The sequence below is a fragment of the Thunnus thynnus genome, chromosome 18 (genome assembly GCF_963924715.1).
Source record: "Thunnus thynnus chromosome 18, fThuThy2.1, whole genome shotgun sequence".
Lineage (NCBI taxonomy): Eukaryota > Metazoa > Chordata > Actinopteri > Scombriformes > Scombridae > Thunnus > Thunnus thynnus.
In genome coordinates this window covers 20165386-20180144 of record NC_089534.1, presented here as the reverse complement: position 1 = coordinate 20180144, position 14759 = coordinate 20165386, and the positions used below count along the sequence as shown (strand labels likewise).

Here is a 14759-nt window from a genome sequence, read left to right as displayed (position 1 = left end):
AACTTAAGAGGAGGCTTGTGAACCTTTAAAATCAAACAAAGTCTCTTGTTAAGACTTGTTAAGAGTTATATCCTTGGTGTGAACACAAGTTATGAGAATTTGAGATTATTCCTTTTCAGATGGCTTATTTTGGAAGATTTCTGAGTCCTGAGTCTTCAGAGTCCTGAAGAGCTTCACAGGAAAAGAGAAAAAATAAGAGAAAAGTCTGAAAAATGTTTTTAATTTTGAGTAAGAGAACACAACTTGTCATCCCCTCATTTGTCTGGTGACCCCTCAGATTTTTCTTGGGACCATTTGAGGGGTTGTGACCCCTAGGTTGGGAACCACTGATGTAATGCATTTATCAAGATACATCCTGTCACCTGCAAAAACACCATTATGTAGTGCACATTATCAACTGTTCAATCCTGCACATATCCAGCACACTACATAAAGATAATCAATGCTTGTCTGTACCAATACTCTCTGCTTGTCATTACAATAAATGGCAGCTGACAAAAGCAAAACACAGAAAGTGTGGACTAAGCAATATGCTAATCTCCTATGTGATGCACACCTGATACAGGGAAGCCAAGTAATCGAAACTCATTTACTTTTATTAAAGAATAATCAGGCTGTAATTGGATTATCTGTTCAGGTTAGGCTGCAGTTAGTCTCTACAAACAGCTGCTGTGAAGTAAAAACTGTTGGAAGCAACCAACCAACACCCATTTACACAAATTTACTAACAGGTTTCAATTGCTGTCAATTCAGCCAGCAGATAAGAAACCAAGAGAAGTCCAATAAGAAATAGGTAAAAAAAAAAAATGTTTGCCACAACAGCAATGACTGATATGAATAATTTAACTAACATTTTGGTGGGTTTAGCTCTGAGTGAAGATGCTTCTGGTCAACTGTGTGAACACCTTAAAGTCCCCTGCAGAGAGAATTATTCATTCATTTATTTATTTATTTTACATCTTTTGCTCTAGTAGGACAGCAGCTCACCCAACCGGACATGATAACACGGGACAGGAAATCAATACTTTGAGGAACTGAAAAGACTTGAATAGGTAAAGTAAGTTTTCTCTGTATCTTCAGTGCATTTCACCACTGAAGAAAATACATTGTTAAAGATTTCTATTTTGATTTTAGAGTCATTTTTGTCAAAAAGTGTTGCAAAGATGTGGAATCCTGCACACCGTTTTCCTGATATGACTATAAATAAGTGTAAATAAATGTACCTGAACAGGAAACCTTGTCTGAATGAGTGAGCTGCACAATTTACTGTATGCCATGTCACAAATGAGAGGCATATTTCTTCTGATTCACTGAGTCAGTTTTTATTTCATGTCAACACAAGTTACCCCCAAGAGTCAACCAGCATGCCAACACAACTGTCCAAAAACAAAAATATAATAACAATAACCTGTCATATGAGTGCTTCCCACAGTGCTCTGTGTGTCTCTCTTCATCAGCATCAATAATATTGCATAATTCTAAACAACTATTTTATCTTACTCTCTTTCAAAATGCATTTATCTTTGTTCATGCAGACTGTGTAACATCAGTCAATTTAGAGATCTATGATACCATTTTTTAAAATCCGACAGTGTTGTTGTCATTTTAGACTTTTGCATTTGCTGAACTTTCAGCAAGCAGACAAATCAATACAGGACATTACTTTGAAAAACATTAACATTATGGCCTCCTACATGCATCATTGCAGTTTTCTCAAGCAGAAAATGGGCTTTCAAACCTCTGAGCAAGGTTCAGATAATTCCCTTTAGATTTCTTGGTTTTAGCGACGCTGTATATTTCACAAGCTATTCCCTTGTAGAGAGAGAAAAAAAACTCCTCATGGCTGCGATATTTCTCTGTCAAATTGCAGGAGGAAGACAGTGCAGGAAGGCAGCGTTAGTGATGGAGCGCTCTGCCCTGAGAGGCACGGAGTGACTTGCAGTCATAAAGGGAGCAACACTCGGTGAAATGGCAAGAATCTCATTTTGCTGCCCCATTTTCACAAGTGTCATTATAATACACCTCTATGTCCTGGAGACTGGAGGCATCTGTATCTTCTCCTCCACTGCCCTCACTGTTCCTGAAGGCGATACCCCCTATGAAGGGATACACGCTGTCTGTGAACAAGTCTCTGATGTTGTAATAAGGGAGGTCTGGATCTTGTCTCTCAGGTTTAGTGATACCCTGCTCCTCCATGGCTTTGTTTCTTTGATAATACTTTGAAAACTTATTGAAGATGATGGTGATGGGCAGAGCCACAACTAACAGTCCACAGACGATACACAGGGTGGCCACTATCTTCCCCGCCAGCGTCACCGGGCAGGTGTCACCATAGCCGACTGTCGTCATGGTGATGGTGGCCCACCACCAGCCTGAAGGGATGGTCTCCAAATCAGTGTCCTTGTCTTCCTTCTCCGCAAAGTAGATGAGGGCGGAAAAAATGGAGATCCCCACTGAGAGGAACAGAAGAAGCAGACCCACCTCATGGTAGCTGTGGCGGACGGTGGCACCCAGCGCTCGCAGCCCGATGGAGTGCCGGGCCAGTTTGAGGATTCGGAGAACCCTCATGAGGCGCAGAACCTGCACCACTTTCCCCACGTTCTGTATGTCCTCGTTCTCCTCTGCAGTCTCCTCATCAGCTGTCTCCAGAGCTAAAGTGGCATAATATGGCAAGATGGAGGCAACATCGATGATGTTTAAGGGGTTTCCAAGGAACTTCCTGCAAGAGGGCGCAACAATCAGCCTGATGATGAACTCGGCGGAGAAGCAGGCGATGCAGATCTCCTCCAGGATGGTGAGGACGGGGTCATCAATGGGTCTGTCATTGATGTCCACAAGCTGAAACTCAGGCATGCTGTGGACACACATGGCAACAATAGAGGTCAACACCACACTGAGAGAAGCCACAGCAATGACTTTTGAGGCCCGTGAATGACCTGGATCCTCCAGCCGGAGCCAAATGTAGCTCCTAACTTCCCCACACCAGGCACCTTTGAACTTGGCCAGGTCTTTATCGAGGGCAGACAGCTCCTCGAAGGAAGAGTCAAAGCTTGGCTGCTGCCCGTCTTCACTCCTGATGTCCCAGTCTCTGTCTTCAATGTACTCCTTCCTCTCATGGAACCAGTCGCTGCAGCAGGGGCTTAAGTGGAGCTCCTGGATGCCCCAATACTCGATCTCCTGGCTGAAGGAGAAGACGCACAGCTCCTCCATCATGTGGATACGTCCCGTATGATAGAAGTTGAGCACACAGAGGAAAACCCTGGGATTCCTGTCAAAGTAGTATTCCCTCTCAGCCGGGCTGTAGTCGTCGCACAGCTCCAGGATCGCCGCCTCGCTTTGGCAGTGCAGCAGACGAGCCAGACGTGTGTGAGGGAAGCGGAGCAGAGTGTCTGGATCCACCTCATGTCGTACCCCTCCCACGTTGAGGTGGACCTGGTCCTCCTCATTCCCACGCTGGTGGAGGATTTGCCCATACCCCATGGTTCTGATGAGACATCACAAAGAGAAATAAAGTCTTTTCAATTTCATAGATTTTTCCATGAATTGTTTCCATGAGGAAAACACAAATGTTGACAAAACATCAACAATCAGGATTATGAGTGGTATGTTTGTCTGGATGGATGTCTATCAAGACTTATCTGGCTGCACTGTTTGTAGAACACATTAGTCCTCTGAAGGGGAAAAAAATCAATACAGTACACACAGGAAATGGCTTGTGCTGGAGTGAGTGAAGAGTCGTGAGGTACCGTCACTTCTTGGAGGTCTCAAGTGCAGGATTATCACCAGAAGCGTCAAATTACAGAGCGGACTAGACTAACTCAGAGGAAATGAGAGGCAACAAGTTGAAACTGAACCCACGCACAATTCCAAGCAATTGTTAAAGCCAAAGACTGTTTTCCAGCATGTGCAGATATCTCCTGGGTCTATTTTCTAATCTCTATTCCAAAAGAAATTCAGAGTGGTTTGCATACTGTTCACTTACACCAAACCCTATTTATCAGTAAGTCTATCACTTTAAAATTCACTCATATTTAATATAAGGATGTAGAGCTGTAACCTACCAGTACTTGGAGCCTTTCTTTCCATGAAAATAACTTTTATGCGGGTGGTTTAGTTTTCACATTCTTCTTCTTCTTCTACAGAAAAAAAATTCTGCAAATACAGCAGGTCGGTGGACGGAGCGAGGTGCTGCAGCTTCACGGACGGGACAAGAGGAGCTGGAGGCGGGACAGCGGGCACGAAGGCAGTTTGTTCCCTTTTACAGGGAACAGGGAGGGGCGAGAGATGAGGAGAGGGGAGGGGAGGGAGGGAGAGACTGCTCGGGTCTAGGAAAACCCTGCGAGGAAATTACTGCAGTACTATATAGTCGCCTAATACGGTTTTTTTTATGAATTAGGCTACATCACCATGTGATGACAATCATAGCCGAATATTCTCAAAGTAAACTGCAGTTCTGTTGAAATATTTGTTTTTTGCAAGTTTTGGTTATCATTTGAAATGCATGTTTAATGTTTTTTGGGGGGAAAAACTGCACTTATTTGTGTGAAACGACTGTAAACATGACATTGACTGTCTGCGCATGAGCGAGTAAAGAAAGTAAAAACACACTGACATTTCAGTCCTCTGTGAGAAAGCACTGCTGGCAGGCTCACTGCCAAAGCCGTCCAACACAAGCCAAATCAAGTCTCTATCATGGGAGCAGATCCTCTGAATGTGTTGTGAGGGGAGCGACTTCATTAACAACAAATTTTGGCTTGTTTTATTTTTTCTTTATGCTTTTTTTTTTTACACCCAGCTGGTTGAAAATGTGGTAATCTGTTCAGTATCTCCCAGATGTGATAAACCTGTTGTTCCTGCAGGACTTTCTCTAGTCTTAGATTTTATGTGGCATTTTAACATCTCTCTTTGTCTCCTTTATGTGTACCTTGTCAGCACAAGTTATGTTAATGAAATAAAACAGACTCACTGTCAGATCTTCATTTTATGTGAGGTGAAAGTCTATAAAAAAATGTAGCCTCATATTGGTCAGCAGATAAAAATTTGTTGAGATTTTGTTTTTAGTGCGAAACAATATTCTCCACTAATAAAAGCTTTTTTTGGTGAGTTTTTTTTTGTTTGTTACCTAGAGTAGATCTTGACCCTGGATCTTGAGTTCAGGACATCTTAAGCATATTTTATTCCATATTTATCTTGTAATTCTCCTACCAATTGTTTCTGAACTTCTAGTAAAGTTCTTTTTTGGTTACCTTAGTACACTGATTTATTTTGCCCATTTGTGTCTGACGAAGAGCTGTAGATGATCACTAAGTCAAATATTTTACTTACAAAATATTTTATTTTTTAACAATTGAACATTTACATGTAAACTGAAAAGACATAAAGAAGTACAGAACACCTAAATGTGGTTTTTAAACATAAAGTCAGGTAGTGCAACCAGCCTCTTTCATGTTGTTCAGGCCAGATAATAAGACACTCACAATTATCCTCATCAGGCTGTAATAGGATCCACCTGTGCGTGGCTGTATTTGTTGAACAGGAATCTCCCTCCGCTCATCCAAAGGGTTGGCCTGTAGAGAGTAGTCCCATCATAAACTTCTTTAAAAACTGTGACAAAAAAACCCAGAGACACTGAGGTTACCAGTTTCACACCTCTTGTGCCATGAGTCATTTGTTTGGATTGGGGTTCGTAGTTTTATCTTTATTCATTCCTCCTTGTTTACAGATTTTCAAATTTGATTTCTTGCTGTTTTTGAAAATGACTCAATCTTTTTCAGGTGGCTTTTTATCCTGCTAACAATTGCAAACATAGAGGCTCAAAAGAAGCCTGCTATAAGTAAGTTTTTGTCTTTTTTTTTCATGCAATTTCCCTTAAACACAAATTGTACTGTTTGCTTACCAATGAAAATCTTAAATCCCAGATATCAGTTCAAAATGTCTGGGGAGTGTCATGCGTGTAGATGTTGGTCCACTTGGAGGGAATCTTCTAGAAGTTGCTGTTGTCGTTAGTAAGTTCACATTTCTGAATTCAATCTCTTGTTTAAGTTTATATTCTTACTTTTTCCTCTAACACTCCTCTTTTTCTTCAGATAACTCTGACATCCTTCTTACATCAAGTTTAGCATCTCAGTGTGGCTTCAGCATGACGATAGACCAGCTGGGAAACGCCATGATTTATGCCTCCCTTCAAAATTGTTTTGCTCAAAATGTGGTAACAAGACTGGAAATATAATTTGCAGAGCAGCACCAAATGTGTGTCTTAATGTGGTAATCATTTCAAGTTTCATTTCTGTGTGCGTGTAGGAAGATGAAGCATTCACGACAACCTTAAATCTTCGACTGCATGGGAACCAGATGGGTGAAGATGAGCTGTACCAGGTGGCTGAAACCTGCCACTACCCTGCCTGGGCCTCCAGGGAAATCGTTTGTGACCGTAACTATATGGAGGCAAGTGAATGCAGCATGACTCTCAGGGGTCGTGTTCGAGTCTATATGATAAGTGGCTTTGTGTCCATGTGAGCATCAAGGCTGGTACATTTGTTGTCACTGCAGAGGGGAGAGGGAGACATAGATCATCACTTATGGAGTGGCCTCATTTCTAGGTGTCTGTGAAAAGGGCAGTTCCAGATGATTACGTCCTGCCTGAGCATCCCGTCTCAGGGACTAATTCAAAGTTTGGTGATCCTCGACGAGCTGCTGAGGTTAGATGAACTAATTGGTACATTTTGGCCTTTTGTTTAATGATCTGGAAACATCATTTTGAGTGTGTAATGTTGTGATATTTGACTTGCAGAAAAAGCCGATAGACGCAGGATTCAGAATCACAACACTTGTGTTCTTCACTCCTGAGGAGAGGATTATGAAGGTGACGGAGGCCCAGAGTCGAGGTTATGGAATAGCAAATACTCCCTCAAGGCTGGTCCTGCGAAGTTCAAAGACTGCACCTGAAACATACACTCAAAATGTGAGTCCACTGCAGTTCAAACAAGCTTGATTTGATATTTTTGCCCTTCAGGCAGGTTAAATTACTTGCAGCCCATTTGATAACTCACTACTTACTTACACTTGGAGCCAGCAAACCATTAGATTTAGATCAAATAATGTAATTAGACTGATTACTTTGTCCCAAATCCAGTTGGCACAGTTAAACACATTGGTAGTCTACTTTTATTTTTATTAACATCCACCACTGAATTCCCTACATCCTTGGAAATTTTTTTTTGTCGCAACAGTATGCATGAATATTCTGCCATTAAAGCATAAACTGGACTAAACGCAAGCATTTATGCATTATGTTCTGTAACTTACCCTGCAGGTAGCAGGGATACCGATGACGGTGCTCAAAACCTCCACAATCTTTGAAAAGAAGTGGCTTGCAACCCAAATTGACGCAGCAGCTGCTTGCCCAATACTGGAGGGTAAGGAGAACATTCGGAGAGCTGTAGGCAGAACCAAAGCTACGGAAATCATGCACTCACTAGTCTCTCTGGGAATGTGGGACTCCCAAATGTGGAGTTTTAGCAACATGGACAGAATTTATAGTTGTGAATTAAAATTGCATATAATGGACATTTTATAGGCTAATTCTAGTATTTTTAGATATATTATTTGGTTACGTTGAGTCAACAGAACAAATTTGTCCTCCAGAATGGGAGAACAAACTTGAATTGAAATTTAATTGAATTGTTCAGCACCATTTTGGGGAATGTGCTTATTGCTTTCTTGCCAAGAGTTGGATAAGACTGATACTTTGTGCTGTGCTAAACTGAACATGTGTTGACAGTAGCTTCATATTTACTGTACAGACCAAAGACTTTCAGCTAAAGCCATCCTGCCTGTGCTTCAGCCAAGAAATGATCTGGCACATAAACCTCTGTAAACTCACAATTTGTCATCTACCTCTGTTTTTTTGATTAAACTAACAAGATAAAAACCAGTACAGGCCTGAATGCTTGACCCCTACAGTGAGGGGATCTGGTGGCTCTGTTATGCTTTGGGGGACATTTTGCTGGCATGGTTTGGGTCCACTTGTCCCCTTAGGGGGCAGGGTCACTGCAAATCAATACAAAGTTGTTCTTGGTGATCACCTTTATCCTGATAGGAGTGTCTCTTCCAGGATGTTAATGCCCCAGTTCATAGGGCACAAGGGGTCACTGAATGGTTTGAGTATGAAAATGATGTGAATCATATGCTATGGCCTTCTCAGTCACCAGATCTCAACCCAATTGACCACATATGGGAGATTTTGGACCGACGTGTTAGACAGCGCTCTCCACCACCATCATCAAAACACCAAATGAGGAATATCTCTTTGAAGAATGGTGTTCATCCCTCCAGAAGAGATCCAGAGACATGTAGAGTCAGTGCCAAGGCTGAGGAACACCATACTTCAAAAAGATATTCAGATTTTCTTATCTTTGGAGAGAGCCAGGCTAGCTATTTCCTGTCCTTGTGCTAAGCTAACCGACTGCTGGCGTTAGCTTTGGATTTACCGTACAGACATGAGTAGTATCAATCTTATCTAACGCTCAGCAAAAAAGAAGTTAATTTCTCAATGTCAAACTTTTCCGTTAACTGAATAAATAAAAGGGAGCAGGGAATTTGGACACATGATCTCAGCATTTCTAAAATCGTGGCTACGGCCCTGACTGTAGATCCTAAAATTAATCACTGTTGGGTCTTTGCTTCTCTCATTGCTGTGTGTGTGTGTGTGTGTGTGTGTGTGTGTGCTATCAATGTACAGGCAGCGTTGCCTTGACTCCAAACACGATCAGCTGGTACGTGCCCCGGCACATTGACCCGCTGATTTCGTCCCAACAGTTTAAACTGTTGGAGGTGCATATGGGCATCAATGGCCAGAGACTCGACACTGCTGAGATGGCTGCCAGACGATACGCCATAACTGTCAATGACGTACACATCATCGTTGAAATTCCTGTTGGGGCAGTCGGTGGCTACTTTAAGGTCAGTGGCACTGAGATTTAGTCATGCATACAACTTCATATAAACACCACAAATTTATAAAAGCCAGATTCAGAATGCGTGTATACACTTAAAAAAAAATAAATAAATAAAAAATACAAAAAAGCCCTAAAATAAACATCACAAAGATTTTCAGACCTTCATGGTTTACAACAAAATCTATAAATCTCTGATTAAAAAATTTACTGTAAATTAGATAAGCCAAGTAAAAACTAATTGGTCCATTTGGCTGCCTTTTCCACACTTTTTAGACAACGTTGGAAAACCTAAACAACAAAATAATTTTTTTGCCAGTCTGTACACCAGAATATTTTGTTTTGTTGAGCCATTCCATTAAAATATCACAGTATGTTCAGTACAAAATAAAATGACTTCCACTTCTACCAAATCATACAATCTGTCTTCCCCCCTAAATATATTTGAATCTGCCAACTCAGTGTGAGATGTAACACATGATTCAGGTTCAGACTTTGTTATGCGTATATAATACTTGCTTTTGCAGAGTCACGTTCAGGACAATCAGTACTTCACCTCTTACACGATTGAGCCGATGCTCGAGCTACTCTGGACTGAAGACGCCACTCACGAGGACACAAAATACAAAGTTCTCCTTCCCATCACGACACCATTACTGTCTCAACCTCCACAAGTTATTGACAGTGAGTCTTTATCTTGAAACTTGATTCTTAAATGTGCTGCAAGCCGCCCTCATTCATTCTTTTTTGCCCCACAGACACTTTACCTGAGGAGCAGATATTTAAGGTGATGATTGGGCCTTTTGCCTCTGATGTGGCACTAGTGAACATCACCTTCCCCAGTGAGGTTTTGTCAGTGGGAGATTGCAATGTCAGAGGCTTTAATATCCAGGAGCACAGGTCCCCTAACAGCAGCTTTAAGGTCATCACACTCCAAGTGCCCTTCACAGACCGTGTCGTCCTACAAATGGTAAGCTCAACTTGGGAAATGGATATTGTGTAGGGTGTTTTTGGTTTTGTGTTTTGTTTTTTTTCCTGCTAATCTTTCTCTCCATTTCCCAACAGAGAGAAATGGGGATTACAGTCTACTCTCTTCACCTGACCTTTGGCTTGCTGGTCCTGCCAGAGTTTGCTCCATTTTCTCTTACTGCTTATCTGGAAGCTAAATTAGCAGATATAGGTCTGTACTCTAAGACATGACAGATTTATTCATAACAAAATGGGCACAGGAGGATCAATCCATCTCAATCTTGCTAATGTAATCAGTACATAAAAGGCCAAATTGAATAGTTGACTGCAATTAAGTGCACAGAGGTAGTTTTAATAGTAATAGAAAATGTGTAGTCATCTTGTAAACCAAAAGCTGCATTTCTAAGCAGATTTGTTTTTTAATTTTTTTTTTTTTTTTTTTTTTTTTTTTCCCCTTATCTGCAGTTCCTCCCTCAGTCTCTGGTGGCTGTGATTATACAAATTTCTATGTCCTCGTGAAATATGGGACACAAGGCTTCGACTTCCAGACTATAGTGGGAAAACGAATGTTGACTTCAGGTCTGGCTCAGCAGTACGGCTTCATGGAGAACAGGACACACTTCAGTTTTGTAGTGCCATTTTCAGCCCCTGATGTTATGTTTGAGGTGTGATCAGAATACTTTTTATAAACTAATAGGATTGTAATTCTTGTGCTTTTGTTTAACAAGTTTGCATTAAAACTTTCCAGGCTGTTGAGGCATCATCCATCAGAACAAGACTTGATGTGGTTCTGAAGAATCCAGAAACCAACAAAAATCTCAAAGAATTCTCTCTGGCTTGCAATTTCCACTCAACACTGACTGGTTTGCTTTGAGGGGTAAAATTAAGGGTTTTTGTTCAGACAGAACATTCAACACATACTGATGTGTGATTGTCTTGTTTCAGAGTGTTTCCCTAATGGAACCATGACGGCTCTGGCTGTCAAACTGGAGTCGGTTCCCAGTCTGAATCCCAGTCAGCTCACCCTCAGAGATCCCTCCTGTGGTCCCTCCTACAGCGACGACCGCTATGCTTATTTTGTCTTCTCTGGCAACTCCTGTGGGACGACCAGAAAGGTAGCATGCTGACTGTTTTCCTAAAGTAGACTGGTGACACTGATTGACCTGAAAGTTTTTTTTTTTTGTTTTTTTTTTTCTGCTAGTTTTTGCCCAATTTCATGCTGTATGAAAATGAAATCTCCCTGCCAGATGAACTTGAACCGAAAAGGGTGAAGACAGACGAGGCTGAATATGAGTGAGTTTCTAAAAGAAATGTTTTGGTTTTTTTTGTTTTTTTTTCCCTGATTACATTTAAAAAGCACATTATGCTTTTCAAACAAATCGCAGTTATTTCAGTGCAAATTGCAATTTAAATTCTGTTACAGGAACAAAGGCCTGAAGACTTGTTCCTCCTCTTAAAATGTAATGAGGGGGAAAAAGACTAAGAAAGCTAAATGATAGATACTTACTCTATTGTCAGACCTATATGAAATGCAGTTTTTAAATCAATTAAATCGAAGCTTAAAGTCTTATGGCTTGTATTTCTCCTATAGGTTAAAGGTTTCTTGTTACTATGACATCAACACAACCCATGCTGTAGCCTTCCACACCAGACCTCGCAGGAGTGAACCATATGCTGAAAATGCAAAAGGCGAGCTAAAAGTTGCAATGAGACTTGCTCTGGGTAAGGGAAGTTTAGGATGCCTTTTTTTTTTTTTTTCTAATCAACTTTAAAATGTTTAAGTCATAAAATCACACAAAGCCAGGAAGTAGAAAAATTACTGGAAATTCTTGTCATGTCAACATACTGTAGACACATCAGAATATCATTAACCTGCAGAAGTGTTTTGTGGGGTGACGTGGACAGTAGTGGTAAGAGGTTGTTTTGAGAGTTGCACAAGTTTCTAAACTAGTAAAGGGATTGTGTCCTATAAAGTCAGGAAGCACTCTCTCAAATTGAACTTGAGCTAATCATGTTGGTCAAGTAATTAGACCTCTGACATCAAGTTCATTGGAACCTCTTTAAACCTAATCATCTTAATGACCAAGTTGGCGAGGGCAAGTGGGACGATGAGGACCATGTGCTTTTCAACTGAGTTAGATTCACTCTCATAAACCTAAAACGTCTGTGTACACTGTCTTTCACAAACCCTTTTTTCAGTCTGAAGTCTTAATCCTGTTAAACGCATCGTCTCTTCTTGTAGACGACTCCTACAGCGTTTTTCACAGTGTTGAGGAAAATCCTATAGCAAAGTACCTTCAACAGCCGCTGTATTTTGAGGTGGAGCTGATGAGGTCTACAAACCCCAAAGTGTCACTGGAGCTGGAGAACTGCTGGGCAACACAGAATGACGACAGGACTTCCCAACCCAGATGGAATCTCATCATTAATGGGTAACCTGTTATTGTCCTGCTTTGACTCAGTTTGGTGGATAAAATGAAGATCATTTTGTGGACTTGGACATTTTTACCTAAATTTAAAAAAAATATGCAATAAGCACTTTAAACCATCCTCTTCTGTTCCAGCTGTGTTAACCCGGTGGACCCCTACCAAGTGGTCTTCCATCCTGTTTGGGCAGATGCCAGAGTACAGTATCCCTCTCACTTCAAGCGCTTTGAGGTCCAGATGTTTGCCTTTGCTGAAGACCAGGATAACTTGAGTCACCAGGTGACTTCAAAGAGGACAATGTATTTTTCATTCATTATTGTAAATATGGATCAAGATGGCCATAAATCTCTGTTCATGTCTTGTAGCTCTTCGTCCACTGTGATGTTGTGATCTGTGATGCCAGAAATCCACTCAATGGAGTTTGTAATGGGCAGTGTTCAAACCAGGGAAAAAAGTTAAAAGGTAAAGTATGGAATCCACGCACTTAAGATTTTTCACTTTTTAGACATGAAGCCTTCAGTGGTTTATTCAAGTGTTGAAATATCATTAACATTTTCTGATTTTTGGGAAACTGTCTTCAATAATGGCTTTTTTTTTTTTTTTTTTTTTTTTTTTTAAATTTCTTCGACAGGTCAAAGACGTGCTGTTCCAGACATGCAGAGTTTCAAACATGTGTCATCAAGACCTATCCTTATAAATTAACATAATCCTAATAAAGTGATTTTTACAAGAATCCATTGCATTTGTTTGTTCTTGGAAATATTACTCTAAAAGGTGTGACTTGACTGGTTTAAATGTTCATGGATCCCCCCCAAATTATACTAGTATAATTAAGGTACAGCAAGTTTTTAAAATTGTGTAGGAAGAGGTTTTGTTTGTCTGCGTGTCTTTCTCAATTATTGTGATGGCAAAAGTGATCAAACCTGACTCCTGTCAGTGACTTCAATGTCAAACGTAGCTAAAACAGGTATCTGGAGGACTATAATTAGAAATGACAGCAGTGATTTAATTTAACTGTTTTTCACTGATCCTTTTACTGCTTTCAGTCTCTTACACAAACATGCATTTACATAATGAAACCTCAATGTATTGGTGATTTTGAAATTATGCGTTTAGCATATTGACTAGTTTAAAGTTCTAAACTATGACTTTTAAAGTGGAATTGAACAAGAGATGTTTAACCTCAAACTATAAGTTTCTCTCCTTCACATGTAAAAGAGGGAGAGACTGAAGGAAATGATGGTGCAGAAAGAGTTTTGGACCTGTTCCAGATGTTAAGAATATTAAAACATGAGTTAAGGGAGACTGGGGGCAATTGTAACATCTCAAATTGCACCAATCAGAAATGAGACCATGAAAGTCATTATGTATGCTCTGTGATGATTCCTCTCTGCCTGCCAAAGGACAATCTGATGTCTAATACTTGTCAATTTTTTTCTGCCAAGACTCATTTTTCATCTACAGAATTTTCCTCAACCTGTCTTAACCTTTAATGTCTATGAAGTTAAATCTGTCTAGTTTTGATGACCATTCAGTTGTCTAACATTTGATATCTTTGTCAATGTTAGCTTCATTGTTTCTAGCCAGCAGGGTAGTTTGTGTCATGGGTAGTACAGTTGGGGTCAATTGCAACACTGTGTTACAATTGACCCCAACGCCATCAAAATGGTGTCTGGCTTAGTAATGCCATCAAAATAGATTATTTCTCTTCTAATAATTTAAGAAAACTATTTTGTGTTCAGTTTAAATGTCTTTGTATACTCTTTATTATATATTTTGTGGCAAAGTCCAGTGGTTGTCTTCTACCTCTCAATCTGGGGACCTGGGTTCAATTCCCGCCAAGAGCCAATTTGTCATGCTTTCAAAATCTTCAATGTTTATGAATCAGAAGTTGTCTTAATTTTAATACTGCCATATGGACTGAAAAATAACATTTTTCAACTATTATTTTTGGTTTGTAATAGTTGCCTCGTACTGAAACTCATTCAAATCCTGGTTGGAACCATTTGATTTTTACACATTTTACAGATTAGGCCCTATGCACTCTCTGTTCATAGCATGTCTAGGTTCAGACCAAGGAAAACAGGAGGGGGAGTGCCGTTGTCTATATTGGAGGTTGTCTCCAGTGATGTGTCAAAGGGCAACTCAGTGAGGGCTGCGGCATGACATTTGTCATGTGACCTTGTACCGTTTTATAATAAAGAAGGAAAAGTTTCAGGCAGGAGAAATACCAGCAGCTCCAACTGCAGGCTACAACCCAGCTAGTAGGGTTTTCTCAGTATAATTAAATGATTAATAGATTAAATTAAACTGGAATTAATTGTTCATTGGATAATAAATTGTTTTAACTATATCTATATTCTTGGGAGTTTATTGTGGTCCTTGGTATTCACATGAAGGTATTATGTG

At 40.3% G+C, this 14759-nt stretch overlaps 2 protein-coding genes across 2 annotated transcripts; one reads left to right on the top strand and one right to left on the bottom strand.

Moving 5' to 3' along the window:
• Nucleotides 1-203: 203 nt before the first annotated feature.
• Nucleotides 204-4246, bottom strand: kcns3b (potassium voltage-gated channel, delayed-rectifier, subfamily S, member 3b). The gene is made up of 2 exons (XM_067572853.1): nt 4062-4246; nt 204-3484 (listed from the first exon to the last, which is right to left on the bottom strand). The coding sequence occupies exon 2, from the start codon at nt 3478-3480 to the stop codon at nt 1981-1983; it is 1500 nt and encodes a 499-aa protein (XP_067428954.1). The 5' UTR covers nt 3481-3484; nt 4062-4246; the 3' UTR covers nt 204-1980.
• A 1308-nt stretch (nt 4247-5554) lies between these two features.
• LOC137169521 (uncharacterized) lies at nt 5555-13093 on the top strand. Its single transcript, XM_067572752.1, has 21 exons — nt 5555-5682; nt 5775-5833; nt 5919-6005; nt 6087-6208; nt 6301-6444; nt 6600-6698; nt 6791-6961; nt 7313-7415; nt 8741-8961; nt 9482-9638; nt 9713-9924; nt 10020-10134; nt 10389-10588; nt 10672-10786; nt 10869-11038; nt 11125-11216; nt 11515-11645; nt 12166-12355; nt 12488-12629; nt 12716-12812; nt 12982-13093. Exons 1-21 carry the CDS (start codon nt 5660-5662, stop codon nt 13050-13052), a joined length of 2721 nt encoding a protein of 906 aa, XP_067428853.1. The 5' UTR covers nt 5555-5659; the 3' UTR covers nt 13053-13093.
• Nucleotides 13094-14759: the final 1666 nt, after the last annotated feature.

Coding starts and splice junctions, on each gene's coding strand:
- LOC137169521 (XM_067572752.1), top strand. CDS start 5,660: ATGAGTCATTTGTTTGGATTGGG. Junction 6,006..6,086: donor AGAAGTTGCTGTTGTCGTTA/GTAAGTTCACAT, acceptor CTTTTTCTTCAG/ATAACTCTGACATCCTTCTT. Junction 9,925..10,019: donor ACCGTGTCGTCCTACAAATG/GTAAGCTCAACT, acceptor ATTTCCCAACAG/AGAGAAATGGGGATTACAGT.
- kcns3b (XM_067572853.1), bottom strand. CDS start 3,480: ATGGGGTATGGGCAAATCCTCCACCAGCGTGGGAATGAGGAGGACCAG.